This window comes from Aspergillus pseudodeflectus (genome assembly GCF_044049435.1).
Source record: "Aspergillus pseudodeflectus strain CBS 756.74 chromosome Unknown BJX68scaffold_5, whole genome shotgun sequence".
Lineage (NCBI taxonomy): Eukaryota > Fungi > Ascomycota > Eurotiomycetes > Eurotiales > Aspergillaceae > Aspergillus > Aspergillus pseudodeflectus.
Window position 1 is genome coordinate 792,483 of NW_027263781.1, and position 26,369 is coordinate 818,851.

The 26,369-nt window shown below is 52.1% G+C and overlaps 10 protein-coding genes across 10 annotated transcripts; 5 read left to right on the forward strand and 5 right to left on the reverse strand.

The window, feature by feature from the left end:
- Positions 1 to 122: 122 nt before the first annotated feature.
- On the reverse strand, positions 123 to 2,013 carry BJX68DRAFT_228432 (WD40 repeat domain-containing protein). Its single transcript, XM_071038858.1, has 2 exons — positions 1,917 to 2,013; positions 123 to 1,864 (listed from the first exon to the last, which is right to left on the reverse strand). The coding sequence occupies exon 2, from the start codon at positions 1,759 to 1,761 to the stop codon at positions 391 to 393; it is 1,371 nt and encodes a 456-aa protein (XP_070903510.1). The 5' UTR covers positions 1,762 to 1,864; positions 1,917 to 2,013; the 3' UTR covers positions 123 to 390.
- BJX68DRAFT_228435 (ankyrin repeat domain-containing protein) lies at positions 1,991 to 3,517 on the forward strand. The gene is made up of 5 exons (XM_071038859.1): positions 1,991 to 2,412; positions 2,468 to 2,493; positions 2,548 to 2,676; positions 2,752 to 3,293; positions 3,375 to 3,517. Exons 1-4 carry the CDS (start codon positions 2,355 to 2,357, stop codon positions 2,896 to 2,898), a joined length of 360 nt encoding a protein of 119 aa, XP_070903511.1. The 5' UTR covers positions 1,991 to 2,354; the 3' UTR covers positions 2,899 to 3,293; positions 3,375 to 3,517.
- An 89-nt stretch (positions 3,518 to 3,606) lies between these two features.
- Positions 3,607 to 6,540, reverse strand: BJX68DRAFT_278249 (M protein repeat protein; the record flags this gene model as incomplete). Its single annotated transcript, XM_071048496.1, has 3 exons — positions 6,098 to 6,540; positions 4,595 to 6,042; positions 3,607 to 4,542 (listed from the first exon to the last, which is right to left on the reverse strand). The coding sequence occupies exons 1-3, from the start codon at positions 6,252 to 6,254 to the stop codon at positions 3,607 to 3,609; spliced, it is 2,541 nt and encodes an 846-aa protein (XP_070903512.1). The 5' UTR covers positions 6,255 to 6,540.
- Positions 6,541 to 6,657: 117 nt separating this feature from the next.
- Positions 6,658 to 8,439, forward strand: BJX68DRAFT_228440 (H(+)-transporting V1 sector ATPase subunit H). Its single transcript, XM_071038860.1, has 3 exons — positions 6,658 to 7,051; positions 7,107 to 7,629; positions 7,677 to 8,439. Exons 1-3 carry the CDS (start codon positions 6,730 to 6,732, stop codon positions 8,287 to 8,289), a joined length of 1,458 nt encoding a protein of 485 aa, XP_070903513.1. The 5' UTR covers positions 6,658 to 6,729; the 3' UTR covers positions 8,290 to 8,439.
- On the forward strand, positions 8,437 to 10,696 carry BJX68DRAFT_228441 (Zn(II)2Cys6 transcription factor). The gene is made up of 3 exons (XM_071038861.1): positions 8,437 to 9,117; positions 9,186 to 10,442; positions 10,503 to 10,696. The coding sequence occupies exons 1-3, from the start codon at positions 8,937 to 8,939 to the stop codon at positions 10,532 to 10,534; spliced, it is 1,470 nt and encodes a 489-aa protein (XP_070903514.1). The 5' UTR covers positions 8,437 to 8,936; the 3' UTR covers positions 10,535 to 10,696.
- A 1,041-nt stretch (positions 10,697 to 11,737) lies between these two features.
- On the forward strand, positions 11,738 to 15,970 carry BJX68DRAFT_228444 (uncharacterized protein). The gene is made up of 4 exons (XM_071038862.1): positions 11,738 to 12,739; positions 12,935 to 13,871; positions 13,921 to 15,413; positions 15,474 to 15,970. The coding sequence occupies exons 1-4, from the start codon at positions 12,300 to 12,302 to the stop codon at positions 15,559 to 15,561; spliced, it is 2,958 nt and encodes a 985-aa protein (XP_070903515.1). The 5' UTR covers positions 11,738 to 12,299; the 3' UTR covers positions 15,562 to 15,970.
- Positions 15,971 to 16,330: 360 nt separating this feature from the next.
- On the reverse strand, positions 16,331 to 18,187 carry BJX68DRAFT_278252 (uncharacterized protein; the record flags this gene model as incomplete). Its single annotated transcript, XM_071048497.1, has 4 exons — positions 18,077 to 18,187; positions 17,722 to 18,021; positions 17,268 to 17,654; positions 16,331 to 17,220 (listed from the first exon to the last, which is right to left on the reverse strand). Exons 1-4 carry the CDS (start codon positions 18,150 to 18,152, stop codon positions 16,331 to 16,333), a joined length of 1,653 nt encoding a protein of 550 aa, XP_070903516.1. The 5' UTR covers positions 18,153 to 18,187.
- A 3,589-nt stretch (positions 18,188 to 21,776) lies between these two features.
- Positions 21,777 to 23,120, reverse strand: BJX68DRAFT_278254 (nucleoside phosphorylase domain-containing protein; the record flags this gene model as incomplete). The annotated part of the gene is made up of 3 exons (XM_071048498.1): positions 21,777 to 21,921; positions 22,168 to 22,673; positions 22,737 to 23,120. 3 exons carry the CDS (start codon positions 23,118 to 23,120, stop codon positions 21,777 to 21,779), a joined length of 1,035 nt encoding a protein of 344 aa, XP_070903517.1.
- A 771-nt stretch (positions 23,121 to 23,891) lies between these two features.
- On the forward strand, positions 23,892 to 24,848 carry BJX68DRAFT_164813 (Apq12 family protein). Its single transcript, XM_071036935.1, has 2 exons — positions 23,892 to 24,012; positions 24,075 to 24,848. The coding sequence occupies exons 1-2, from the start codon at positions 23,997 to 23,999 to the stop codon at positions 24,587 to 24,589; spliced, it is 531 nt and encodes a 176-aa protein (XP_070903518.1). The 5' UTR covers positions 23,892 to 23,996; the 3' UTR covers positions 24,590 to 24,848.
- BJX68DRAFT_228449 (putative signal sequence-binding GTPase GPN3) lies at positions 24,805 to 26,321 on the reverse strand. Its single transcript, XM_071038863.1, has 2 exons — positions 25,992 to 26,321; positions 24,805 to 25,921 (listed from the first exon to the last, which is right to left on the reverse strand). Exons 1-2 carry the CDS (start codon positions 26,050 to 26,052, stop codon positions 25,107 to 25,109), a joined length of 876 nt encoding a protein of 291 aa, XP_070903519.1. The 5' UTR covers positions 26,053 to 26,321; the 3' UTR covers positions 24,805 to 25,106.
- Between the last annotated feature and the right edge of the window lie 48 nt (positions 26,322 to 26,369).

A 26,369-nucleotide genomic window follows, 5' to 3' on the forward strand; every position in this document is an offset into this window, starting at 1 on the left:
CAGTTGCGAAAATTGACAGGTCTCGGGGAGGGTTGTGTAAACAGGGGGAACGCCATCTACAAGATCTATTTTGACGAAGCGTGGCTTTCAGGTAAATGGGCTAAGCGAGACAAATCATCACGTTTTGGCTGCATAGTAGTACATTCAATATATCAAGAATTCAGTGACCATTTTGAATCTGGCGCTGTTCATCTACAGAGCAAAAGACAGAAACCCCCAAACCAGCACAACAAGAACAAGAAAACCGCTAAACGCCAAATGTGCATTGTATGTGAGCCGTCACATCACAGACCCGAAGACCAACAGGCAGGCAGGAAGGGAAGGGTATATTTCCTTATTTATTAAGAACATGTTTTTTTTTTTCGAGATTAAGAGAAGCAAGCAGGCAAGCTAATACCTCTGTCTCCCGAGTGTCGGAGCCCAGGTCACCGGGTGCGTCTCAGGCGTAGCGTCCTCATCCTGCTTCCAGACCTTGATCGTCTTATCAGCCTCACCGGTAATAAGACGCAATCCCGTGCGGTCAAACGTAGAAGCCATGATACCAGCCTCGGCATCGAGCGAACCGGGCTGCGCCATGGTATCAATAGACTGGAAGCGGTACCCGGTCTTCCAGTCCCAGAAGGACATGGAGCCGTTGTCGCCGCCGGAGAAGAGGACGTTGTCCTCGTTGACGGAGAGGGTGTTGATGACGGCGTTGTGGCCCTCAAAGTTCTGCATGAATTCGCCGCCGGGGCACTTCCATTGCTTGATGCTCCCCGTGCTGGCGCTTGCAAAGGTGAATTCGCGCGGGTGCGTGGCGAGCCCGCGGACGCCCTTTTTGTGGTGCGTGAGGACGCCCATTGTCTTGCCGGCTGCGAGATCCCACATGCGGACGGTCGCGTCGAGGGAGCCGGTTATGACCTGGGGGTCTGCTTCTTGGCATTGGACATCGGCGACGGTACCGCTGTGGCCGGAAAGGACGTGGACGTTGCTTCGGGTGCGCATGTCCCAGACGCGGGCGACACCGTCTCGGCCACCAGTGACCAGCAAGTCGAGCCTGGGGTGCAGTGCAAGTGTGTAGACTCCGCTCAAATGTCCATGGTAGTGTCGGATGACCTTGTTCGTCTCCAAATCCCAGCACTTGACCATCTTGTCCTCACCGCAGGAGAATAGATAAGGGTGTCGTGGAGACACGGCCAAACCACGAACAGTCGAGATGTGACCCGTAAGAGTCAACTTTAAACCACCTGTCGCAAGATTCCAAATCTTGATCGTCCGGTCACCAGCACCACTCGCAAACCACTCGTTATTTGGTTCCACCGCCAAACTCCGCACCCATCCCAGGTGACCCGAAATCACCCTCATCAGTTTCCATGGCGCATGCCAATCAGGAGGCTGCTGTCGCGTAGCTGACGGCCTCTGAATCAAGCTCGTTGGTTTCTCCTCTCCCGCAGCGCCCGCGCCCGCCGCGTTCGGCCCAGGACCTCTCCGTACGAGAGCCGTTGACGCGCCACTCCTATCCCCGACGCCCTGTCCCTGCGGTTGTGCACTGATCTTAGGTCGCTTCGAGCGCGCGGCAGCTGCTTGTGCTTGTTTCGCGGCTAAAGCTGGTGGGAGCTCCTTCACATCGTCGTACTCTGCTTTTCGTCGGTAGGAAACGCCAATGGATCCGTTGGCGACCGAGGGCGCGACCATGAGGTATTCGGGGCCGAAAAGCTCGACGGTTCGCTTCGCCGAGATGCGCACGGCTTGTTCTGGAGTTGTCGATGTGATGATATCCATTGTGGCTAAGGAGGGAAAGCCCTCGTGCGGTGGAAGAGCTTGGAATGAGGGTCGCGCTCACTGATCGGCTTCGGTCTGTCGTGTTGGAGTCGCGTCTATCGCTCTTTAAAGGTCAATCAAAAGCAATCCTATATTCACAGCTGAGTATGGCGAACCAGGTTTATGGTGGTGAAGGGAGGGGTTGTTGGTGTCAAAGATGAAGCGATGAACATTCAAATGTCCGGAAGTTTTAGCTTCGACGGAGTTTGCTGCCTGAGGCGTCAAGGTGTCATTCAGGTGTCAAAACGCTGCTCCGCAGTTCTGGACTGCCACTTTAAGAGGGCAATGTTAGACGATTAATACTTCTAACCAGAAATTCATCACTGATTCAGACTCAGAGTTTTCTGCCTATTTGATGTTCCTGGTCTTCGAGCTCAAACATCAACTTCCATTTCTTCATTGCTAAGCTAACCAGAACGGGATCCGCGGGTATAAGATCCATTGAAACTCTTGTCGTCACCTGCCCTGCCTAATCTTATACTCCTCATCTCTTCAAGAATCAATCGCCTTTGACATTTACCGTGTCTATTGAGGTAATCTGTAAGCTCCTGAAGATGAGCACCGAAGCAGACGCAAAGTTCCCTCTCCACGAGGCCGCTCGAGAGGGGAAAAGTTCGTCACCCCGCCCTCTAAGCAATATATACCTTTACTGACGCTCTATCAACAGTTCCCATCGCCGAATCACTTCTAAATGTATGAAAGTTAATGTACATTGATCCGCCAAAGGCTCCAATGTTGACCACCTAGGCAAACCCAAAACTAGCAACAACAAAAGACGACGATGACCGTCTCCCCATCCATTGGGCCGTAGCATACAACCACCTGCCCATCGTCGAGCTCCTTGTTTCAACCAAGAATTTCGATCCTGATGTCGAGGTACGCCTATGTTCCCTCTTCTGTCTTCCCCGCCCATCTAGACTGGGCTCTGCAGCGAATACTAATGGGAGATAGGATGGCTCAGGCTGGACACCCTTAATGATAGCAGCCAGCCTCAAGAACGCCGAAGGGGATCCCATCATCGAGCTCCTTCTCCGAAAAGGCGCAGATGTCAATGTCAAGAGCGTAACTGGCCAGGTACATTACATCGCATACCTATAGACTACCTCTCGTCCCCTACACCATGACCCCCGCCTATGTAGTTACATACATACTAATCAATGCAGAACGCGCTGCACTTCGCAACCTCAAAAGCAAACCTCAGTACAGTGCGCACCCTCCTCGCGAACAAATGCAGCGCCCGCGTCAAAGACCGGCGCGGCCAACTCGCTCTGCACCGCGCCGCGGCCATCGGCTCTACCCCCATCATCCAGCTCCTGCTCAAGGAGGGGCGGAGTCCCGTGAATGCGACGGACGCCGATGGGATGACGGCGCTGCACCATGCTGTTTCGGAGGGGCATGGGGATGCGGCGGTTGCGCTGTTGAAGGAGGGGGCAGAGGCGGATAAGAGGGATGGGGAGGGGAAGTTGGCCTTGGATTTGGCGCCGGATGCGAAGGTGAGTTTTGCTTTTGATCTAGTTCGTTTGGAGGGTGCGTTGGATTGTGGGGAGGGATTGTGCTGATGAGTTCGGTATTAGGTTCGCGAGTATATTTTGCAGGCTGCGGAGAGGGAGGGCATTGACCTGTAGGTCGTATGGTGCCAACGAGGCTCATCGAGGGGTCAAAAATATCGCCCACAGATACCCTATATCACCAGAATGAATCATGACTTCCACAAGTATTCACAATCCGTAGATGGAATAGAAGTATTGAACACCATAAATGCTATCTATCTACATGAAATCTGTAAACGTAGAGAAAATACGCTAATTACTTCATCGTACTATCCACCAACTCGCGGTAGATTTTCTTAAGATCCGCAATATCCGCCTGGAGCTCTTCGACCTGCTCGCTCTTCTCGCCTAGCAGTTCCAGCGTTGTCTCGTATCGTGCATCGATCTCCTGGAGTTTCTGCTCGAGCTCCTGTACGCGTGTGTCGGAGCTCCTCTTCTCTTCTACCTCCCGCATCAGCTCGACCACTTGTTGGCGGGACTCGTCGCGTTGAGCGGTGATGCGTGCGAGTTCATCCTTTGAGGCGGCTCGCTCGCTCTCTAGTCGTCGCACAGTGGCACTCATTCGCTCGACTAGTTGCACCGAAGGACCGGCGCCGACGGTAGATTCCGAGATGATGTCATTAATTCCCCTCGAGTGAGTCGGGGCACCACCAAAGGCAGACGGCGTGCCTGAGCCGCTGAAGAACTCGTCCGATTCAAACAAAATACTTGGTGTTTCTGGAACAGGCGAGATAGGCCCGTTACTAGGAAGTGGAGGAGACAGAATGCTCTGTGTGGTCGACACAGGAAGGGAGTTCTGTCGCGGAGGGGTCCCGATGTCAGGCGAGGCTCCTGGAACTGCAGACGAGCGGCGGCTAGTTGGACGGTACTCGGACATAGACAGTACATCCAAATTGCTAGGACGATGGAAGGAAACGGGAGACTCGGTACGTCGGAAAGGGTTCGGCGTACGAGCGGCTTGCTCGCGCCATTTTGCTCGCTCTTCTTCTAGCTTCTGGGTCCAGGTTGCATCGCTGATGGCCTTTTGCTCGGCCATTTCGTGTTGCGCTGCAGTGAGCTCGTCAGCAGCCTTCTTGAGCTTTTGCTCGGCCGTTTGCAGCTCTTGCGCACGCTCCTCGAGCTGGTTTGTGAGGTCGCGCTGCGTGTCCTGGGCGCTTTCCAGTTCCTCTTCCAGTCGCTTTACTTTGAGGTTCTGTTTCCGTTAGTTATCATATCGTTCATCAACAGAGAATAGAATGTCTCACCACTTCGCGAATCTTTCGCCGCGCTTCTCCCTCACGGCGTGCAACCTCATCCCGCTCCTTCTCTACATTCGCCAGCCGCGAGAGCAAAGAGCCCTCAAGAGCTTGCCAATTCTCGCTAGCAACCGCATATTGTGTCTGTAGAGTCTCAATTTGTCGTAAAAGTTTCACTTGTGCATCGCTCGTAACTCCGGATGATGCTTCCTCAGCTCTTGACCGTAGTGACTCCATCTTACTTTCCAGAACTGACTGCTCCCCCTTCAACTCGGTTTCCAGTATCCGGGCTCTTTCTTTCTCTTGCTCAATATTCTCCTTGAGACCAGCTATCTCCCGTCTCAACTTCTCCTCGCTGATCTCGCGTTCGATCTTGACACTCGACAGGCTTTCCTCTAGCTGCTCTGCACGCTGCTTCTCTCGCTCCAGAGCTTCCGAATTGGCTTTTGCTTCCGCTGCATCCGCACGCGAATTTGCTCGAGCAAGCTGGCCTTTCATCTCTTGTACTGTCTGACTCAGAGCATTCCGCTCAGCTGTGACAGCCTCCAAATCCCGCGCGGTCTTCGTCTGGACGGAAAGCGACCCGGTGGCTCTCTTTTCAGCAGCCTCTGCGCGTTTGGCTCTGGCTTCAGCGTTGGCCAAGTCCCTCTCTAAGCGGTCGTTTTTCTTCTTTGCTTCAGTCTGGGCCTTGGTATTTTCTGCCATCTGCTGGCGGAGCTTCTTGATCAGGGTTCTGTGGTCCATCTCAGTCTTGGAAAGCTTCTGCCCCTCCTCTAGCAAAAGTGCAATCTTCTCGTCCCTTTCTCGAATTTGTTTTTCTGCGCTTCCGGGCTCAGCTGTAGCGGCCGCCTTTCGAGCAGATTCGGCAGCTTCTTGGGCCAGATATTTCAGCTTCGATTGTAAGGCATCAATACGCTCAATGTACTCGTGGATTTCCTCCTGTGATGGAGATTCGGCGGCACTCTTTCCCATCTCTGGTGGTTCGTTCACTGCTTCCTCGTCATTAGACGGAGTCTTGGCGCTCTCATCCTGGGAATCAGTAACAGTGATGGTAGGTTCTGCTGGTATAGCTGAAAGATCTGCTTGGTCCTCTTTGGTTTCTACAGCTGCCGCCGGACTAGGGCTATCCTTCCCGTTCGTGGTTGGTCCCGTAACCTCAATAGAATCGCGCGCAGACCTGGAGGAGTCATGGCTCGGCCTTGCCTCCGCGACCGCCGGCGGACTTGAAGATGTCTCTGGAGGCGACGTTGTATCCTTGGAGAGAGAGTCCAAACTCGCCTCAATGTCCATACTTGTGCGTGTGTCACTGCTCGGGACTGGACTTGTAACAGGAGAAATACCAGCGGGCGAAGACAAAGAAGGAGCGTTGTTAGGGCTATTGGACTTTGCCATCGCACGAGCTAGGCGTTCTTGGAGCCGATCGTTCTTCTTTGCGCTCGACGAACTGCGGGAAACGTCTGGACATTGTCAGCGACAGGGTCTCGTACACTTGATTGCTATCGATCAACATACTGCTAGATAGCGAGTTCGATCTCGAGTGCGCTGGTGCCGGTTTCGCCTGTTGCCGCTTCGCATCTTCTTCCTCGGCCAGCATCTGGTCCAATCGCGACTCCACACCTGCGACGGCCTGCTGAAAAAGAGACCCGACTTTCCATCTGTTTTGCGACATGGTGCCAAACTGCCGTACAGAATAAATGTGATGGTCAGGAGGTTCAGAGAGAATTCGTAGATCTGTCCTTCTGCATGCGGGCTAAGACTGCGCAAAATAGTCAACAATGTTGATACGAGGCTGCCTGCGCCACTATGAGAACAAGAGGCGGTCTTGTCTCGAATTGCCGGCGTCAATCGCAAACCGAAGGACGTAGAAACGAGAGACTGATCCGGAGTAACGATCCATGAAAGAGGCAAAAGCGACAAGCGACAAGAAGAGCAAGAAGAGTACGAAAGAGGAGCTTCCACGTTGTCAGAAAGTGAGATGCTGGACTGGTTGCGTGGACGAGCGCGGGAGTCGCGGCTTGGCGCCCGTCTTCCCCGATTCGGTCTGTGGACGTCAACCTGGCTCCGACAGAGCTGCAAACACCAGCCCCCGCCTGACCTCAGACTCCCCTTTCGCCTCGCGTTTTCGATATAACATTCGCAACCTGATGCACGGTTCACAAACCATGTCGGCCGTTTCTTTAGAGACCCCGACCTACCTCAACTCCCTACAGAACAACATTCGAGCTCGCCCTATTCCGTGGGATGGAGCTGTCCGGGCCGGAAACATCACAGATGACCATTTGAAAAAGATCAAAGCGGTAGACAAGGTTCGCAAGGAGCAGCGGCGTCAGACAATTGAAGGAGATATCCCGGGTTATGTGAGCTTGCTGGCAGGAGGTTCCGCTGGGAAGAGTGTCCTGGAGGCGGCCGCAAGGAGGAGCGATATTGTACAGTATATTCTGGTGCTGGCAGCAGATTTGATTAATGGTAAGAATTTCATCACTACTACTGAGTACAAAGCTAATGCTGCGACTGATTACAGATGCCCCTTCACTTTCGTCCGCCTTGATCGCTCATCCTAGCCCATACAAGCCATTCCTACCTCTATTGCGCCAGTCGACAAATGCCGAGGATCCGATTCCGCTACTCACCTCTACCTTCCTGACGAACCTTGTCTCGACGAGTATTACAACCTCCTCAAAGTCGACCCCGCAGGATGAAGAAGCGCTTCCGCAGCTTTACAGCTACCTGTCCACTTTGACCCAGCACCAGGACAGTGGGCTACAAGATATTGGGGTACAAGGGCTTTCGGCGTTGCTCCGAAGCTCCAAGGCTCGTCAGATCTTCTGGGCGCAGCGAAAGGAGACGGTCGATCCCTTGATTGAGATCTTGCGTGCCGCCGCTGGTGCGAAGGATAGCAGCTCCAGCACCCTGGCTGGTAGCACGCGAGCTGCTGCCGATGTTGGGATTGCGGGTGGCGTTGGCCTACAGCTCCTGTATCGAGTGCTTCTCGTTCTCTGGCAACTCAGCTTTGAAGGCGAGCTTATCGGGGAGGACTTGCAAGCGTGAGTGTGAAGGCATGACATCATATGAATCCTACTGACAGCTCCAGCGACCATGAAATCATTCAACTTTACTCACACCTCCTACGCCTGTCGCCGAAAGAAAAGACAACCCGGCTCCTCCTTGCGACGCTCAAGAATCTCCTATCCTTCAACCGCACTAGCCTCCTCCCGGTTGCGGTATTTGTACGCTTACCCGCTCTGCTGTCGAACATCTCGGGCCGACACTTGACCGATCCGGACCTCCTCGAGGACCTGAAATATCTGTCCGAGATTCTTGAGGAGTACACCAAAACACAAACAACCTTTGATCAGTACGCCGCGGAGCTACAGTCGGGTCATTTGCGGTGGTCACCACCACACAGGAACCCCACATTCTGGAAGGAGAACGCGCGCCGGATTCTGGATGAATCCAACGGTGCTCTCCCAAAGAAACTGGCCGAGATCATCTCAAAGGCGTGGGAGAACGACAAGCAGGTTCTTGCCATTGCTTGCAACGACGTTGGGCATCTGGTCAAAGAGCTGCCTGAACGGCGGGCGCAGCTAGAGAAGCTTGGACTGAAGACCCGGGTGATGGAGTTGATGGCTGACAAGGATGAATCCGTACGATGGGAGAGCTTGCGGGCAGTGGGAGAGTGGCTCCGTTATACCTTTGATGATTGATTTTGTACATTCCTACTGCTCCGACACTGAGTATATTCCATCTTTTGTACTTGTCCAGCTTGTCTAGATCTTTGCAGCGTCTTATTTCTACCTCATAAATATACTGTGAATACATTGTACGTGGAGCCTCTATATTGGTTCCTATCTGGAGGGCCCTCTATGTACCACTGTGCGGAGAGTTAATGCCAAGCCACAGAAACCTGAGACTTTCTTGAGGCCGCCAGGGCGTCGTCAAGCAGAGTGTCAGCGTGAAACACCAACAGGATAAACCGCTCACTATGCGAAAAAAGTGGGCATCCAATTGGCGGTTTCTGCAAACCGTGGTGGATCGGTGATCGCCGCTATACAGATCGCCCATGGTTCAGCAGCTTATCTCGGACGATTGCCACTCAGCGTTCACGACGGCTCAACGACTGTTTCCCCGCTTCCTTTAGAGTTTCTTCTCGTATTAATCCTGGACTTCTCCCCTTTTTGTCTCCTTTAAATTATTACCTTTCGAGTATCTGACGAACACTCATACCCGGCTATCAGAGACGGGTTGCGCTCCGAGGCAACGGCACTCTCGAAGCGGGGAGAAGAAAAAATCGCGCACGCCCAGACGAATTTCCAGGACCTCCGTTGACCTCGCACCGGAATTTTACGCCCCAATGTCACGATCCTTCGGCGGGTGCAAGCGATGTAAATCTCGACGGCAGAAATGTGACGAGCAACGGCCGACATGTGGGCGATGTAAGACCGCGGAGACACCGTGTCGGTATGCGATGCAGTTGCAGTGGGGAGGTCGAGCGTTCTCGAGGTCGAGGTTCGGGTCTTGTATGCAGAAATTAGGTGAGTTTTCTAACATCATTTGTCCTTTTGACTTTTATCGGATCTAATCTGGGGTTTTCTTCCTGTAGAATATTCCCCGGGCGAGTTCATCTACACCACCGCCAATGCGTCACCTACTACCGAGACCGTCCCGGCTACAGCAACCATCACATTGCCGAAATCTGTCGATCCGTTCAGCTCTCTAGATACGAAACAGAAATCCCTCCTACATCACTTCCTCAGCGATGCGTCACAGATTACGGCGTGTCACTCCGGCATGCAGCAGGAGATTTGCCGGATGCTCGTCCCGATGGCTCTCCAAACACCGTCATTACTATATGCAACCATGGCCCTCTCCGCAATACATATCGAGGCACTGCATAATCAATCAGAAAATGTGAAGTCGGCACCAGATATCGCGCGGTTGATGGCGATGAGCTTAGAGCATTTCCGGAAGGAGCTGCAGAGTCCAGCTACCAGGGGGACGGATGCGCTGCTGGCGACAGCACGGACGCTTTGTCTTGCGGAGATACATTCCGGCGCTATCCAGCCGAACTCATGGCGGGCTCATATTGAAGGTGCACAGGCATTGATGGTTGCAGTTCGGAGTAAAGGAGATTCATCACCGAGTTCATCGGAGGGCTTCCGCAGGTATCTGGACCGGTGGTATCGGTCGATCGTATCATTGACGGCATTGACGGGCAACGGCCCACCGATCGGTGGTATTGAGTGTCAGACAATTGCGAAGGCTGTCAGCACAACTACGGAAACGCCAGACTACCTCGATGACTACTGGGGCTTCACGGTGAGTCTGTCCGCTGTGTTCCGCGGTATCGGCGCTGCAGCCTGGCAGACACCCCCAGATCAAGCGGCAGACGATGCAGAGGTCACAGAATTGGAGTCGTCAGTCCGACAGCTGATAGACCGCGGAGCTGAGGCGCCGCCGACATTCTACCCGGGCGTCGTCGAGGGTCTATCAACCGACCACATACTCCGCTTTACCCTCTGCAACGAAGCATTCCAGCACAGCGCTCTGATACAGATCGAGCGGCGTCTCCGCAGGCTGCCAGCCACGTCACCGTCTGTGCAGCGGTCCGTGAAGAAGATTATTGAGTGCTCTGAACACATTGGGCCTTCTCCTGGTCTCAGTCCGTGGACGATGCTCACGACACCCTTGTTCATCGCTGGGTGCGAGGCACAGGACGAGGATCGGGATCGTGTGCGGAAGCTGCTGTCATCGCTGCATGACACGATTCGGGTGCCCAACGTGCTGCAGTCGCTGAAGTTCCTGGAGCAGTATTGGGCTCATCAGCTTGATGAGAATGAGAGTTGGAATCGTTTCTTAGGTATGTATCTCTTTATCCTCCCTGTTTGTGCGAAGCCATGGTCACTGACTGTGTCGACAGATCGCATGCAATTCGATTTCATCCCGTATTAAGTCTTGTATATGTTATGGTAATGAGTTTGGACGTTTGATGCGGTGCTGGGATTAAGGGTTCGGCAGGGTTGTAAATACTGAGTTTGGCGTTGATTTGACAGCGAGAATAGCGATACGGTCTTCTGAATTCTTATATAATGATATACACATGTTCCTCAGACAGATCCGAACATTGAAGAATGTAGCCGGCTAGATCCGGAGAATGCACGCCTGTGGCAGCGATGGCGGAATGTATACTCCGCAAAATGGAAGAATACGAGAAGGATCAAAAATGGAGGCCAACTTTAAATGTACATCATCGTGGCATCATCAGTAAACGACTGGGGGCGGCTGATGCTTATTTCTCCAGGTAGGTGACAGGTCAACTGGACTATTTATGATTATTGCTGATGGTGTGTAACTCCCTGCATTGCAGAACATGGGTTATCCCAATCTACAGACGCCCTGGACAACTTGTTCGACTTGACTAGCGACTATCTACTCACTGCCTAGGTATGTAAAGACGACTACCGAGGTCCTCCATTGACCCTCTTCAATTCCCGTCTCGATTGCAACACAGCGGGTGATCACAATATCTATGACAATGACAAACCTGCATGATGTGAGTCGGAGTATTAATAGTCTCGAATCTGCGACAAGGACAAGGTTAGGCGCTACTGAGTAATAGTGCCAGGATATTTTTAACCTCTCACAGCGACAGTTGAGTCTTGATTTCTTGAAGCTATTGAATGTGGCGCTAATCGAGACTTTTGTGGGACGTGGATAGCTCCAAGCCTGCATGCAGCTCCGTTGCACTTGCCGGGAAGTTGCCGCTAGCGACTGAGCTTCGAAGGAGAGGAGTCCTCCGCAGGCAGAAAAGAGTCAGACCGACTCAAGACGCTGATAGTGCTCGCAAGACTCGAACGGAGGAGAATGTTTCACCTTAAGGCCAGGCCGAGTCACCCGGACCTGGGCTCTGAGTCGCCGGCCAGGATTGCGCTCCTTGTCAGGCTGTCTGGGCCAAGAATGTTACCCCTGAGGATTGGCGGGTGGGGGAGGTGTTCGTGGCTGGCAGTGGCTTCTCTAAGCGCCCGTGCGGACAAACATCTTCATCTGTCATCTTGAAGAATCTGGGATGCGATACTCGCTGCAGCGATGGTCTGATCAGAAAAACTACATAAATATTCTCCTCGAGGATGCTACATCGTCTGTATAGAACCGACTGTCTCATTCTTCCCGATTAAGTTGAGGCCATCGACAGGCAGACCCACCCTCTCCATATGCTGCTCTCTCGGCCCGTGCTCTGCTCCTCCATCCGCCCTTGACCTCCCCCTGAATCCAGTCAATCCAGTGAATCCCCTCCAGAGACTGCTTAGCATTCTAGCTCCTTTCGCGCTCGCCCGTCTTGACTCTTTAGTGTCTGCCTCTTTCAGCCATTCTCCGCTGTCTCCTATCTTTCTTCAGCCCACTTCAGCTCCTTTCCCGCCCGCCTTTGGCCGCGCTGCGCTCTTTGTCGTCGCAATGAGGGTCTGTCGATCCAAAGCCCATTGACCACCACCTTGTCCCTTTCTCGCCTCTCATTCGATGCGGCCGCCCTTTTTTTCTCCTATCCATGCCAGCGTCTCTTTTTTCGCCTGATAGCGCCGTCTGCTCAGGGTTCGGCGACCAAACTCTCTCTTGCCCATCCCTTCGCATCCTTTCCATTTCCGTTTCCTCTCTCATGATTATCATCTTGTCTTATTTTTATCGCCTTGTATATTGCGACTAATTTTCGATTCTGCGAATCATGGGCCCTGCCTGGGACTCTCCGCCTGCGCCTGGCGCCCGGGCTTCTTCCACTGTCGCAACGGGCGCCTATCAACTCCATCAATCTGAAGCCACTACTGACCCTGGCCATCCTCCCTCGCCCAAGTCTTCCAAGACCGATGCTGCTCTCGTGCGCAGGAAACCACTGCCGCCCACGGCCTCTCCTGTGATCCCAACTCACTACTCGCGTCGATCTGGGCAATCCGGTTCCTCTCGTTCCTCCATCCCCTCCAATCCCCCCTTCTCCCCAGCGGGACCTCCGCCTCGTTCTTCTTCTCTTCACTCCCCTGTCTCTCTTTCTCGATACTCTGGGGAGAGCTCATATTCGCATCACTCCTCCTCTTCTGTATACAATCCCGCTGCTGCGACCTCCCCTGTGCATGGGGACCCGCCGCTCTTCGCTCGCAGGAACTTTGATAGGTATGTACACCGTGTGGCATGATAGCGCAGCCCTACTTTCCTCTCCACCCCCTGTACTACTCCCGACTCTCGATCCCCTCCCCCTTCCCTATTACTCCCCTCATTCCCTCCCTGTCCGTCCTTTCTACTGAGCCTTCGCATGATTGTCATTCTCGGGAGTTGCAGGACTAATACCATTCGGTCGTCCGTCTTTAGGTTTCCCCGGGGAAGTCCTCTCAGAACTCCGCTCCGTATAGATACCTCCGCCTCTGCTGTGAATGGAGACGGAGACGATAGCGACGATAGCGACGACGATATAACTCATCTATATAAATCGCAGTTTACGAATGGGACGCCCGTGCATAGCCGTCTCGTCAGCGAACCGTTCATTCCCGTCCTTCCCTCTCCTACCTCCTCCACACACCACAAACGCCCCAGAACTATGGCCTTACACCCTCCAACAAACCGTCCACCACCCTTGCACATCGACTCCAGTGCTCGGAGCATGTCCTTCCCTGTGAACGACCCTCGGCAACCGAAAACACCTGGGAACAAGATCAGCTCTTTCTTTGGCTGGAGGGCCACCACTACATCCCCTGGTGCCGAGTCTTCAAGTACGGAAATTTCAGACACTGGTCGATCTCCACTGCCATCACCAATGCCGCCTTCAATACCTAGTACCTCATATTCCATTACGCCATCTACATCAATACCTTTCGATCCAACGGCCAGACCCAACGGGAACTACCCCGTACGCAATGGCTCCCTCAGTAGCGCGAGTCTGCTAGAAACCGCCCCCTCCGCCCTGGTGGCGGAATTAGAAAATGAGCTGCGGGAAATCAGCTCGGAGCTGGCGGGCTCGATTCGGCGGGAAATGGAATTGGAAGACTTGGTGGAGAGACTGCAATCAGAAATGCCTTCGGATGCTCCGAACCGGCGTACTAGTGATTATTTCTCGGATTCGGGAACTAGTTCCATTCGATATGCGTATGAATCGGGTGGGCGGGTTGAAGATATAGAAAAGTATAAGCGGGCCGCGGAGCAGGAGCGTGCTCAACTCCGGGTCGACCTTGGCCAGAAGCTGCAGGAAGAGCGAGCTCGCCGGACTGCGTCGGAATCGCATGTCCAAATACTGGAGTCGCAGGTTACTCAGGTGAGATATCAGTTTCTGTAAGCGACAGGGCCAAAGCTAACGATATCAGCTGCGACGCGAAAGGACAGAAAACTCGGATTTGTCCTCTAGAGCGCGCGAACTGGAAAGTGCATTAGATAGTACCCGGCGTAAACTGGCCGAGGAACGACAGATCAAGGATAACTTTGAAGATCTGCTAACAGCCATGCGGGTCGAGCTAGAACAACTCCGTACCGAGCGGGACCTACTCCGCGAAGGCAAGACCCTCGCGGATCCAGCGGAAGTGCAGCGGTTGAAAGAGGAAGTGGAAGCTCTGAAAATCGAGAACGCCGCTCTCTCGCAACTACAAGGGAGCCGATTCGCCTCCATCGCAGAAGAAGATAATGTGCCGGCGAAACGACAAAGCGCGTTTGGACTATCACGATCAAACTCTTTGGCCCGCATGCCTCCGAAGTCGAACGCCTCGAGGCCTGGTTCCCTTTCTCGCTCTAACTCAGTGTCGGCCAAGGACCGCGACACCCGGGAATCCCTGGCGGACCGGGTCGAGGGTGCCGAGGCGCAGCGTGATGCTCTTCATGGAGCTCTGAAGCGCTTGCTTGAACGCCAAGCCTATGAATCTCGACAGAATGAGAAGCGCATCCGAATCATGGAGATGGAGTTGGCTCGTGTTCAGGAGGCCGGTTCTCCACGCCGCATCGGCTACGAACGTGAGGTGCGCAATCTTCGTGATGAGGTGAATCACCTGCGAATGCGCGCCGAAGATGCCTTGGACCAGAAGTGGCAGTGTGAGAAGGGCTTGGCAGGACTGAAGATGGATCTGGATCGCGCAGAACAGGAGACTGCTTCTTTGCGGATTCTTCTACAAGAACATGATATCGCCGTCCCAGAAGAGATCGAGGGAGAGCGCGATGCATTCGCCGAAGTCATCGCTACCTCTTCGTCTCTTGAGTCTGCGTACCAGCAACTGCAGGCAGACCGCGAGCACGCGGAAGCCAGCGTTGCACACTCCCCACACGGGGATACAGAGGAGCTAGCGCAATCTGTCAGCCGAACGGATATGCTCGCACAGCACGTCCGCCAGCAACTGGCAAGCAACACCGCCCTCCGCAAGCGCCTCGCAGACGCCATCGGCAAGGGCGAACAAGATCAGCAGCTGTCCGCCATTCGCATCAACGAAATGCAAGCCCGCCTCAAGGAGATGGAAGACGCGCTTCTCAATGCCCAGCAACACGCCGAGGACGAAATGGTCCGTCACGAAGACGAAGTCCGCCAGATCCAGGAGAGCCACAACGCCCAGCTTCTTCGCATGAGGAACGGCTCCCGCAGTCCCGCTGCTCTCTCGCCTATTCCTCCTAGCACTCCCTTTATCACCCGCTCCCCGCGTCTCGACAAGACCACCAGCGGTGACGGCATGCCTCTGAACCAGGTTGTCCAGTCCGAGACCCTCGACACACGAGTCAAGGAACTCGAGAAGCTCCTCCGCCAGGCGGATCGGGAGATGGGTGAAGTCGTCAGCCGCATGAACCGCGCCCAGATCGATGTGGCGGAACTTCAATCTGCTCGGTAAGTCTAGACTTCCATCCGAATCTTGATTCATAGAGATAATTTACTAATTCCAAATAGTGACGAGGCCCTCCGTGAAACCCGCCGTCTCCAAGCCGCCATCCTTAATGAACGCGAGGTCTTCAAGAACCTTCTCGGCCGCAACTGAACGATATCCCTTTTACATACAACACCTTATCCATCCTACCCCAACCTCGATTAATACCTCTTCATTTCTCTTCTCTTCTCATTTCAACTCTGTACATTGACTCGGTTTGGATTCGAAAGACTATATATCCCTGGGACCGGTACCGGTGTTTTTCGGTGTTTTATCCCTCTTCTTGGTTTCCATCATACATTCAATTTTGGGTTTGGCTATCTCTGATTCTGTTCTGTTCTATACCGTCCGAGCTGGTTGACCAGCCGACGAGAGTTTTTGTTCTGTCTTGTTCCGACCTTTTTTGGCAACGTTGTATATATATGCTTGTTACGAGCACCACGACGTTTCTGCTCTAATGTCTGTATATAATTGAGCTAGTCTTAGTATCTAATCGCGATATACAGGATGATAGATTGGCTAATTATTCAAAAATTTATCTCCACTTGGTGATTACTAGGCTTTTGAGTCTGACATGGATTGAGGTGAGAGTGGGAGTAGAAGCATTCGGTGCACTCTCTAGCTTTCTAGCCTTTCAGAGCATGCTCCGCTAGTAGTCTTAAAAACACTCTATTGGGTATCTTTCGATATCCCCAAGTCAGATTTATAGTGCCATCTACTACCCTAATACCAAAACTACATTTTCCTTTGCCTCACAGGGCCTTGCTTACTCCCACGACTTGAGTGAAGATGAGTATATCATTACAACCTATCAAGAGTCGAGGGGAGAGCCAAAGCTACATTTGACAAGGAGCCCGATATAACTGTCAGAGTATCAGCATCATTCCACCGGAAACGGCCACATCCTCTTGACCTCCTCCTCCGTCACCCCTTCCCACTGCGCAATAAGCATCTCCACCAGCTCCTTATTCATCTCTCGCACCCGCCCAAAATCCACCTGCGGCGCAATCCACCCCTCATCATCCGTACCCAACACCTCCAGCGCAAGCCGCCGAAGGTCATTCCGCTCTTCATACACCGCGAAATCCCGTTTATGCGCGGCAATCTCGTCCGGGGTGAATGAGTACGGACAATCACCCTGGAAGCCGAGGTCGGACCAGTGCTGGGATATTTCGAGGAGGGATTCGCGGAGTGGGATGATTCCGGTACTGGAAGTAGAGACTTCACCGGCGTAGGTGAAGAGGTCTCGGAAGAGGCGGGGCTCAGCGGCCATGGCGTTGTGCGCGGGTCTGTTGTCGAGGAATGTGCGGATCTCGTATGCTTTTGCTTGCATGGCTTGATCATACTTTTGTCGACTGAGTGCCTTGTCCTCTTCGTCTAGGGTGTCGAAGTCTTCGGGGAGTTTGGGATGGACAAGACCCTTGATGTAATCCCGGGGAGGCTTTAGGAAGACTGGCCAACGGGCCTGGAAAAATAGTGGGAGGATGGAGAGAGATTGGATGTCGATGAGGGATGTGATTCGAGAGTTGTTATCCGGTGCGACGAAGATATTTCCCATGTGGAGGTCTGAGTGCCAGAGGGTTGGCTGTGAGAATTGGAGGATTGGGTGTGAGTCGAGCATTCGCATTAGGGTGACTGTCATCTCTAAGAGGCGTGCTTGTTCCTCGGTGGTTCCTTGATGAGCGGCTGGCTGATTGTCTGGACTTTGTCTTGATATTCGGGAGAGCTCACGTTTGGCTAGCGATACACCGTACTCCGATAGGCTGTTCCCTGGATAATCATTAGTATGCATTGATAACATCAGTTGAAATACCTACAAGGCCCATTGTCAATCGACTCATCCTCGCTGGACAAACCAGCAACTCCGTCATCAACGCCAAAAGACCGGTCAGGTGAAGGTCCAATACAGAACGCTTGCTGCTCATCCAGCCTTCCATCAAGATCATGATGTCTCAGAGAGTCCGCGTCTGCACGTAAGTACAGCCCACCATATGCAGGGAACGATATAGCCGACAGCTGAGCTTCCAGCTGGGTCAAATGCTTTATCAGCTCGAGTTTCTGAATTTTCTTCATCTCGCCCCATCGCTCGTATAACTGCACCCCAGGCGCTTTTTCCATGATAATGTACTCTGCCCCGACAGGGTTGGATTCAACAGTGGACCAGGAGAAGACGCGGGGGAGAGGGATACCGGTGTATCTCCTGACTAAAAATGTGGCGCGTGAGCGCTTGACAACTTTATGGATGGGATGCGATAACTGGGACGCACGCACTATACTCCAAAGTCCCTACCTCAGAGGCCGTCGTGAGGAACGCCGGGCCAGCAATACGAAGGGGGATTTTCGCAACCAGTTCACTTCCATCCTCCTTCGTCATGAGGAGAGCCTTACTAAACCCGCCTTCGAGCTTCTCTATGGCTGCGATTCGGGATGTGCTCCCCCCAGCTGATGCGGCTATGTTGCAGAGGGCATCCAGGTTGAATTTCCGATAGTGCCGGGCAAACTGGTGCTCCTCATTCATGAGGAAGCGGCCGTTGGTGGACTTGAAGAGGTCCTCGCGGCTGATGGGTTTGCCTAGTTGTTTACCTTAGTGATATTCTCCCTGCGTAGCAGTGGTTGGCTTTCTTACCTCGACACATGATTGACATATGCGCGACTGGCTGGCTCCGCCGGAATTTTCTAGACATTCTTACAAAGGGCAACATGGTGATTCATGCCCGTCGGTGACACTGGAAGGCACGTCAAGGTAGGTGCACGTTTAATAATTGAAACCAGCCTGTTGTTGCACGTGTGTGACACAGTAACAGGGGAGGCTGGAAAGTTCAGGGTAAGGCACGTGATGGGTTAGATGGTCAGAAGTACACACAACCAGAGCAAAGGATCAACTTGCTGAGGAAGTTGAAGCTTGTGATGTACTCTAGTATATTTCAAAACGCGACCAGTGAATCGGAAAATACGAATATGCCTGAAAGAATCTGGTTCTGAGACGAGTTACTCAAGTACATCCAACACTCCTCAAGTAAACCTCTACTCTAACCCTAGCTACATCTCCAAGTGGCAATCCTCGGCGCAAACCGAGCTGTCACCTGCACAAGGCTCTTCTAAGTGCTACATTCGAGCCGCGTTATGTTTTACTGACCTTATGTACCGAGTATGTGAGCACACCGAGTGCTGGGAAGGGATATTTCTTGAGGGTACTGGTGACTGCGCGCGTGGCCAAAGGCTGTATCAGACTTTCTGCGTTCAATGGCGATGCTTAGGCGGAGAAAGCGCAAAGTTAACTGGGTGTCCAGTGCATACTCCGTCTACTATTGCTCTAATTCTAGCCAGTCGTGAAGACGAGAATGTGTAGATCAGCTCTGCGGACAACGCCGGCCGGGGATCAAAGCGGATGTTGCCCTAGAGGAAGAACAACTGAGATAACATCGCAAAGCCTGCTGGAACTTGTGTAGGCAACATCAGAAGAAGTAGAGAGCTGGGCATGGCCATCTGGCCTGCTTTGGTTGCGGCCCTCGATAAAGTTATGAGGTGGGTTAGATACTGGTTACATCTGAGCTGGATTGACTCTTTCAGAGGTAGAGTAGATGCACACCTTGGAGACAATCCCAAATTGTACCACCCAACTTCGCAAGCTTGAAGCATGTCCAAACTAAAAGGAAAAGCCAGGTAGTTCCGTACGCCGCGTCCCGTCATAGTCCACAACATCCCATCTGGCCCCCTTGCTAAGCAAGATCTTGACAATCGCCCTGCAGCCATGTCTACACACTAGGAATAGCGGTGTCCGGCCATATGAGTCTTTGGCTTCCAACTGTGCTCATTGTCAAGCAGTATTGTGACCATTTCTTCGCATTCTTCCATTCCGCTTGCTGCCAACAAAAGCTAGTGGTGTCATCCCATGCTTATCTTCTCTTGTCTCCTTGTCAGCCCCCAGCTCAAGCAAGGCCCTCACGGTTTCTATATGCCAATTCTGTGCCGCCCGCGCGAACGGTGTCTTTCCGGCGTCATCCCTGCACTCAGGATTAGCCTTTTGCGCGGCCAGTAGCTTGACCACTTCTGTATGTCCTTCACCGGCTGCCAAAGCCAGTGGCCAAGGTAACAAGGTCATCCTTTTGGAACCACTCATCAGAGTAGCCGCCCCACTGGATGAGTTCCTCCACCAGCAGCCCATATCATAGCCCTACACATGTCAGTGAAATATTGCGCATGCGGTGCGCGTCTAGAAAGAAGCTATTTCAAAATAGCTGCATTCCCGAGCCTGGCTGCCTCGATGTAGACGTCGTCGTCCAGCCTGACCTCTCTGCCAAACTTGCTCAACAAAATCTTCAAAACGTCCTAATGTCCTTCGAGAACAGCGAGCCAAATCGGGGCGTGCTTGTTCTTGGATCGAAGAGATGTCTCCACCCCCTTAATGTTTGAAAGAAGTCGTACAACGGAGGCATGTCTCTTCTTTGCCGCATGGTGTAGTGCAGTTTGGCCATCTGCGTCCTGCTCATTTATAGCACAAATTGTCAGTAAATGCTGTACTACTGTCTCGTGCCCTAGTTTTGCTGCGACATGCAAGGCAGGTAAGCTTTCACCAATCAATGGCATATTGCAGATCTTTTGCACCTCAGGCCCTGTGTTTGGTACAAGCATGAGTACAGGTATATGCTGTTCCTTCACCGCCCATCCATAGAGTGCATGAATGTGAGACCTTGGTGAGCGACTGCCAGGTATCCAAGGGTGGAAGTTCCAGGTCTCGTTAAAAGTCAAAGCAAGCTCCTTGAATCTGGCCCAGACTGGTGACTTCACTGAGGTTGCTTTAGTCTGGAGGGCCCAATTCATGGTAGCATAACCAAGAAAGTTGTATTTGTCGCCTTTTGGGATGGACTTTTTCCGAATAATGAGAGGCATATTGGCAGGGTCAGTCTGCTTTCCCCTTGATCTCCACGAAAACAGCATACCTATTGCGGATGACTTAGTAGCTTCGCGCGCTAGAGATCCGAGATTAGGGACCTTGAGAGTTTTCCAGTGGAAGCTCTTCCTCTCCAGTTGGAGGCTAAAGTCCGAAAACGAAAGGTAAGACACACAGTATTCCCCGCATTCTAGTCGGCCATATTCTGGACTCTCGGGCCACGGGCCGAGTGGGCAGTGATCCTTCTCAAGGAATTGGCGCCCACTGATGGGTGTGCAAAGCGAACCGAGCCGTCCACAGGGTCCTCAGTGACTAGATTCGCGCAACATCCAAGAACGAATTCTCTCGTGGGAATACGTTCGTGGTCCCACTATTCGTCTTTGAGATCAAAAGCAATAGCCTCTTGCAATTCCTCGACTTGAAGCGAGGGTGACGCAAAACAGGCCCACTTCAAGACCCTCCGAGGGCGGGAATCAGCGGGAGCTATACGTTTCAAGCATCGGGAATAGGTTTCCTCAAGGTCTTTCGGCAAGTCATTTAGTGCTAAGCGTATCTCTGCATCTGTGGCACAGGTATCCCAGAGGATCTCTAACTGGAGGTAAACCCATAAGAACTAGGTCTCAATTAGTAACATTACCAAGTCTTCAAAGAATGGCTTACGTTTCTGACGACGTTTCCACAAGCTCATGTTTGATATCCTCCACAAGCTCCGCGCTGTCCGTGAGCTTTTTATATATCATCTTCTCGCGGATGCTTTCAAGCACCTAAACGTCAATATCGTGCTTGACATTGGATGCCGTTGAGAAAAGGCGTATGTTTTGTAGTTCGTTGGAGATATTCAGATTATCTGGGAGGTATCGCCTAGTGAATAGCAGGATCCGCGCAGACAACTTGGGCAAACTCAGCAGTGACTTGAACACTATGAGAAGGCATGTAATGTCGTCCTGATTGAGTGAATCCAGCCCATTCAGTATATAAGTAGCGTCCCGTATCGGTGAGTTCATGTCCATCAAAATTTCATGCAAATCCCAGAAGTCAGGTTGGATGCGGTCAGTGCCAAAAAAAAGCTAGCAATGGCTTTCTGGACCTTGTCGGATCCATCGCTCGCTATGCTTCTGCCCAAGAAAGGATAGAGCTGTTGTATGAGACTGATGAGACTGATGAGACTGATGAGACTGATGAGACTGATGAGACTGATGAGACTGATGAGACTGATGAGACTGATGAGACTGATGAAGATAAATGTTCCTTCGAGGGTCCTGGGATTGTCGGGCTCAGGATAAAAGAAGATAGTTGGCACTTCGCCGGAGCCAACACTGCTCTTGATCACATCAGATGCAGAAGTCCTCATATATCGTCAGCTCTCTGAATAGTGCAGCCGTCAAGAAGCTTGGTGGTGTTTTCCCAGAACCAACTAAGAAAATCCGTCAGTAACTTACCATGATGAAGCAGGAAGACGGACTTTCCCCGTACACCACAGGCTCGAAACACTACGCTCGAGAAGCCAAGCCCGAAGATCCGGGTGGTCAATGAACCACTTTGTTGTATTTACAACGCGTCGTGTGATAATCGTCTGAGGACTCTTTCGTGATCATACTATGACGGATTTCGTAGAATGGCTTGCGCGGTCCCTGTCATTGCCGTTAGATAATGAAGGACCAGTACCACTTGTCTGCGAGTTGGGAGGACGCTTACCATCTACATGAGCCATAGCTGATTGTGGTGATCCTGGCTAGTGTAGAAAGCTTTGAATATAGAGACAAACTTAGAACTAGTAAGTACATAACAAATATATTTCCCATAAACAGTTAACTTGAATAACTTACGTGCAGTCTCTAAAAGTGCACCTTGAGGACATAGTGCCAAGCAGCTCTTTCATGTAAGCAGTAGTAGTCATAGTATCATAAGATTGCCACTGCTTATTCTTATGCGGATCTGCATAGTCACAAATTCCTCGGATCACTACACATGGGAAATGGTTAACAAGCCCTGCGGCTTCCATCTCGTAACATAGAAAACCATACTGCTTGGCTAATCTATTACGGGCAACGCCGTGCTTCATGACTTGGTTTGCTGATGCAATCAGTCCGTACCATATACGTGGGTCTTTAGAGTTCTGACGTGGTCGAGCTATGAGCTTTGTGCTGTCACAGCAGTTGCAGGTATCTTCCGCTTCAGGATGGTCGTAATTGGAAACAAAAAATCTGTCTTGGTTCTCACCAGGGTGCTCAAGATTGATGCCGACTTCAGGGTACTTTGCGGCGAGCCCTGAAAGTATCTGTGAGATGCCATTTTGTTGTAGCTGGTGCTGCCGCCTGTAATCGGGACATGGCTGTGAGAACAGCGTAAGGAGGTTTATTCAACACCCCTGGTGTTCGAACCGGCTGTCTCTAACCGTCTTCTCGAAATCGTGCTGTATTACACCGCCAGAGTCTCTAGTCGGTCTCCCCACAACAACATCCCCAAGGCGAACGTCGGACTGTCTGCTCGGTACTCCACCTCCGATGCCGACCATCAAACCAACCTGAATCGAAGGAAATGTCAGGCGCATGGTGGCAGCTACTGTTGCTGCAGAGGCGGTGCCATAGATCCCCGATGGCAGACAGGCGATAACTACATTATGCGAACGTACGCGGCCTAGAACATAGCTGTTGTGATCGCCCTGACTCGTTGGCAGATCAGGATGCTTTTCGTCAAGCATCGTGATGGCAGCAGCCATTTCTACTGAAAGGGCACAGATCCAGCCAATTGTGTACTCTCCATGATGCCGACCCGCCATGATCATAGGAGATTGATCCTTTCAAGTCGCGTGCTTGTTAGCCGTACATAACCGTACTCCGGGTGAACACGCGAATTTTCCACATGGAGCGATACTGCATCGGCTGGAGACTCAGTTGATGGAAGATAACTGTGATTGAAGAACAAAATGGCCTGGTTGGTGAAATTGGAACTGGTTTACTATCGTCTGCTGTCTGATGTGGGGTACATGCGTTCAACGAGCAGACGAGGCTAAGAAATCAGCGAAGCTGAGATGACTGGCGATCTCTCGCGGCAGCGCTTGTGCAAGTGCATCTCGTTTCACGCCCCTCCAATAGTAACGTATCGAGTCTATTGAAGCCGCCATCGCTTCCAACCCATGACCCTGCTGGTAGTTGACGGATCATCCACCTTGGCAACGACGAGGGGAATGAACGTCATACCATGAAGAGACAAAGTCGACGCAAAGCTCAGGGTCTACCGGAAAATATCCTTGATAAGTGATGAAAAGCAACGAGCTTCATAAATATCCAATGTCACAGCTTGGAAGTTGGGATGTTTCCGCGCTTGGGGTCCGTGCGTGAGCAAGTCCAAGAAAGGAAGGCGCGCATGTTTGCTTTGTATCGGCATAAGCCGTGGGAGAAAGGAGACATCATGGAATATGTGTTGATTTGTAGGAGCTAGCTAGCGGAAGACGAAGCTATCTAGGAAGCAGGCACGTGATCTGTAGCCTCAGGCCACCATGCCGTCACTTTGTTTGCCTCGGCCCATTCTCTATCACAACAGTTTTCATACTCAGTCCAAAGGAATAGTTACCTTTGTCCTCTATATAGGTTGCCAGCGCCCTCTCACTCAAATAGCCAGGGAATTTCAAACCCTTGACCACCACATAGTCGCCATGGACAATCTCCCAGGTAAATCCCATCGCAGCGAAACCCCCAGCATCCCAACCTTGCTAACAAAGAGCCCCCCATAGAATACCTACAATCCCTCCTCCAACACCCTACTATCCAACAACTCACGTCTTCCCCTATCGCCTCCAACATCGCGCACCTCCACGCGACATACCTCGACCCCTCCGTCGCCCACATCAAAGAGTCCTACCTCGATCCATCGCTCGCACACCTACGCCTCACATACCTCGACCCATACATCGTGCAGCCCATCGCGCACCTCCTCGCCTCAATGCCTGACCTTGCGTCCGTCCTTGTCCTCATCTTCATCCTCTTCGTCTCGTTTAAAGTCCTCGATTATACTCGTCGCGCCGTGATGTTCTGGGTGTGGCTGACGATGCGCTTGGCCTGGTGGGCGACTATCATCTCGCTGGGGCTGTATATGTACCAGGCGGGGTGGGCGAAGGTTGCGCGCGATCTGGGGTTTGTTTTCAACTTCCTCGTGGGGCTTCTGGAGCAGGTTGGGCGTGGGATGGAGGAGTCTACGGCGGCGCGGGCAGGGGAGAAACCTAGTCGGGGCTCGTGGCAGAGGACTTGAATTTGTCTCTCTTTTATGATACGCAATGGACGATTTGGATTTGGAAGATTTGAATAATAGCGGATTCCATGGTGGTTGGGTGGCGTCGGATTAAGATATTCACAGGACTAGATAGGTCAGAGGTTCGTTTGTAGCTGATTCTAGCAGGAGTTTCGGGTTTGCTTTTACGAGCTACGCGTGCATAGAGCTGTTGATTGGGTATTTCTCATTGCTACTACCTTGTAGTAATATATCTGTTGTAATATCCTGTCATATCCACCAATTGGTCCATTTGATTGGCGGGAGATATTTCAGCATGTCGGCAATTATACCTGTTCGCAGCACTTTGAGCATATCGCTGACACACCCTTTTAAGCACAGTCTGCGCAGAGTCGTCGCAGATCGAAGCGGCTAAGAGATAACTTAGCCTAAGCCTCGAAAAAGCCGTCAAAGTCGGGAGTGCGAGGCCGTAACCGTGGCAGAGATTCGTGCATTGACGAATCATATCGTAGTCGCGTCAGATTTTCCAAGCTTGTCCTCAATCCGCTTCCCAGTCAACTTCCTGAGTATCATTAGGTTCCCTTGGCTCTTGTGCCTCATGATACTGGATGGCGTCATCAATATGGCTAAGCACGGCAGCAACGCTATCTTCGTCCTGAGCCTCTAGCTGTAAAAACGACACCATACTGAAATCATCAATCAGCTGAGCCACTGCACGGTTCAGCCTGTCGAAGGATCCGCCGCTCATCAGCGAGTCCTTCGACATGGGATCGGCTCCAGCGTCATACTCGGCTTCGTTATTGTCCTGAAGCAGCTGCACGTCCACACGGCTAAAACGTTTGAGTTCTCGGCGGGAAACCATTTCGCGCACTTGGTCCATCTTTGTGAGAATGTTGACATGCGGCATCTCGAGCATGAGCATAGCGGACATGGCGCTCAGAGTACCGGCAAAAAACTTGGCCTTGTCCACAATGAACGTACTTTCCAGGAGATACGCAGCGCACAGGTTTATATTGAGTGGACCGGCACGCGATAAGAACTGGACGAGCGACGGAAGTAATGGGACGTGTGTATAGAGCTCAATTTGACCGGGCATATCGAAGATGATCAGATACTCCTCGCTAAGGGGATCGATGGCATCGGAGAGGAAATCCAGGTTTTGCAACAAAAACTCAAAGCAGTATATCAATCCTCCATTCGGTCCAAGGCCCAGTTCCTCCATCACATCTTCGAGAGTAATCAAATCGCGAATGTCGAGATCGGGCTCGTATTGGAAATTGTCCGCCGCAGGGTCTAGGTTTACATAGAAAACTGAGCGTCTGACCGTTTGCAGATGCTGTATAAGTGCATTGCCTGATATTCATCGTTAGCTATACCCTACTGGCATTAAAATCGCGTGAAAAATCGCAGTGGGAGCACTCGCAAGCCGTTGTCTTTCCGACTCCTGCTGGACCACAAACTAGCAATCCAAATTTCGAGGCCATACTAGTGATACTATGTCCTTTTATATCGACAGTTGGAGCTGTGAATGAGCGCTGGTAACGGGTTGTAGCGTTGGTTGAGTCCGCCGTCAGATCAATAATATTTGAGTTTGATAGTCGGGGGCGGGGGTACTGTCGGCCCGGAGCTCTGGAAGGTGCAACAGAGTCAGAAAGTAGAGGCGACTGTCCCAATAAGATCCGCTCTTTGCCTGTAGTTACAAACAGGGCAACGATAATGTCAGCTTATGGTGCTCAAGCGTAATACATACTCGGGGCCGACGAGTAAAAGTCCAAGCAGGATCGACCGGAGTTCGGCCTTT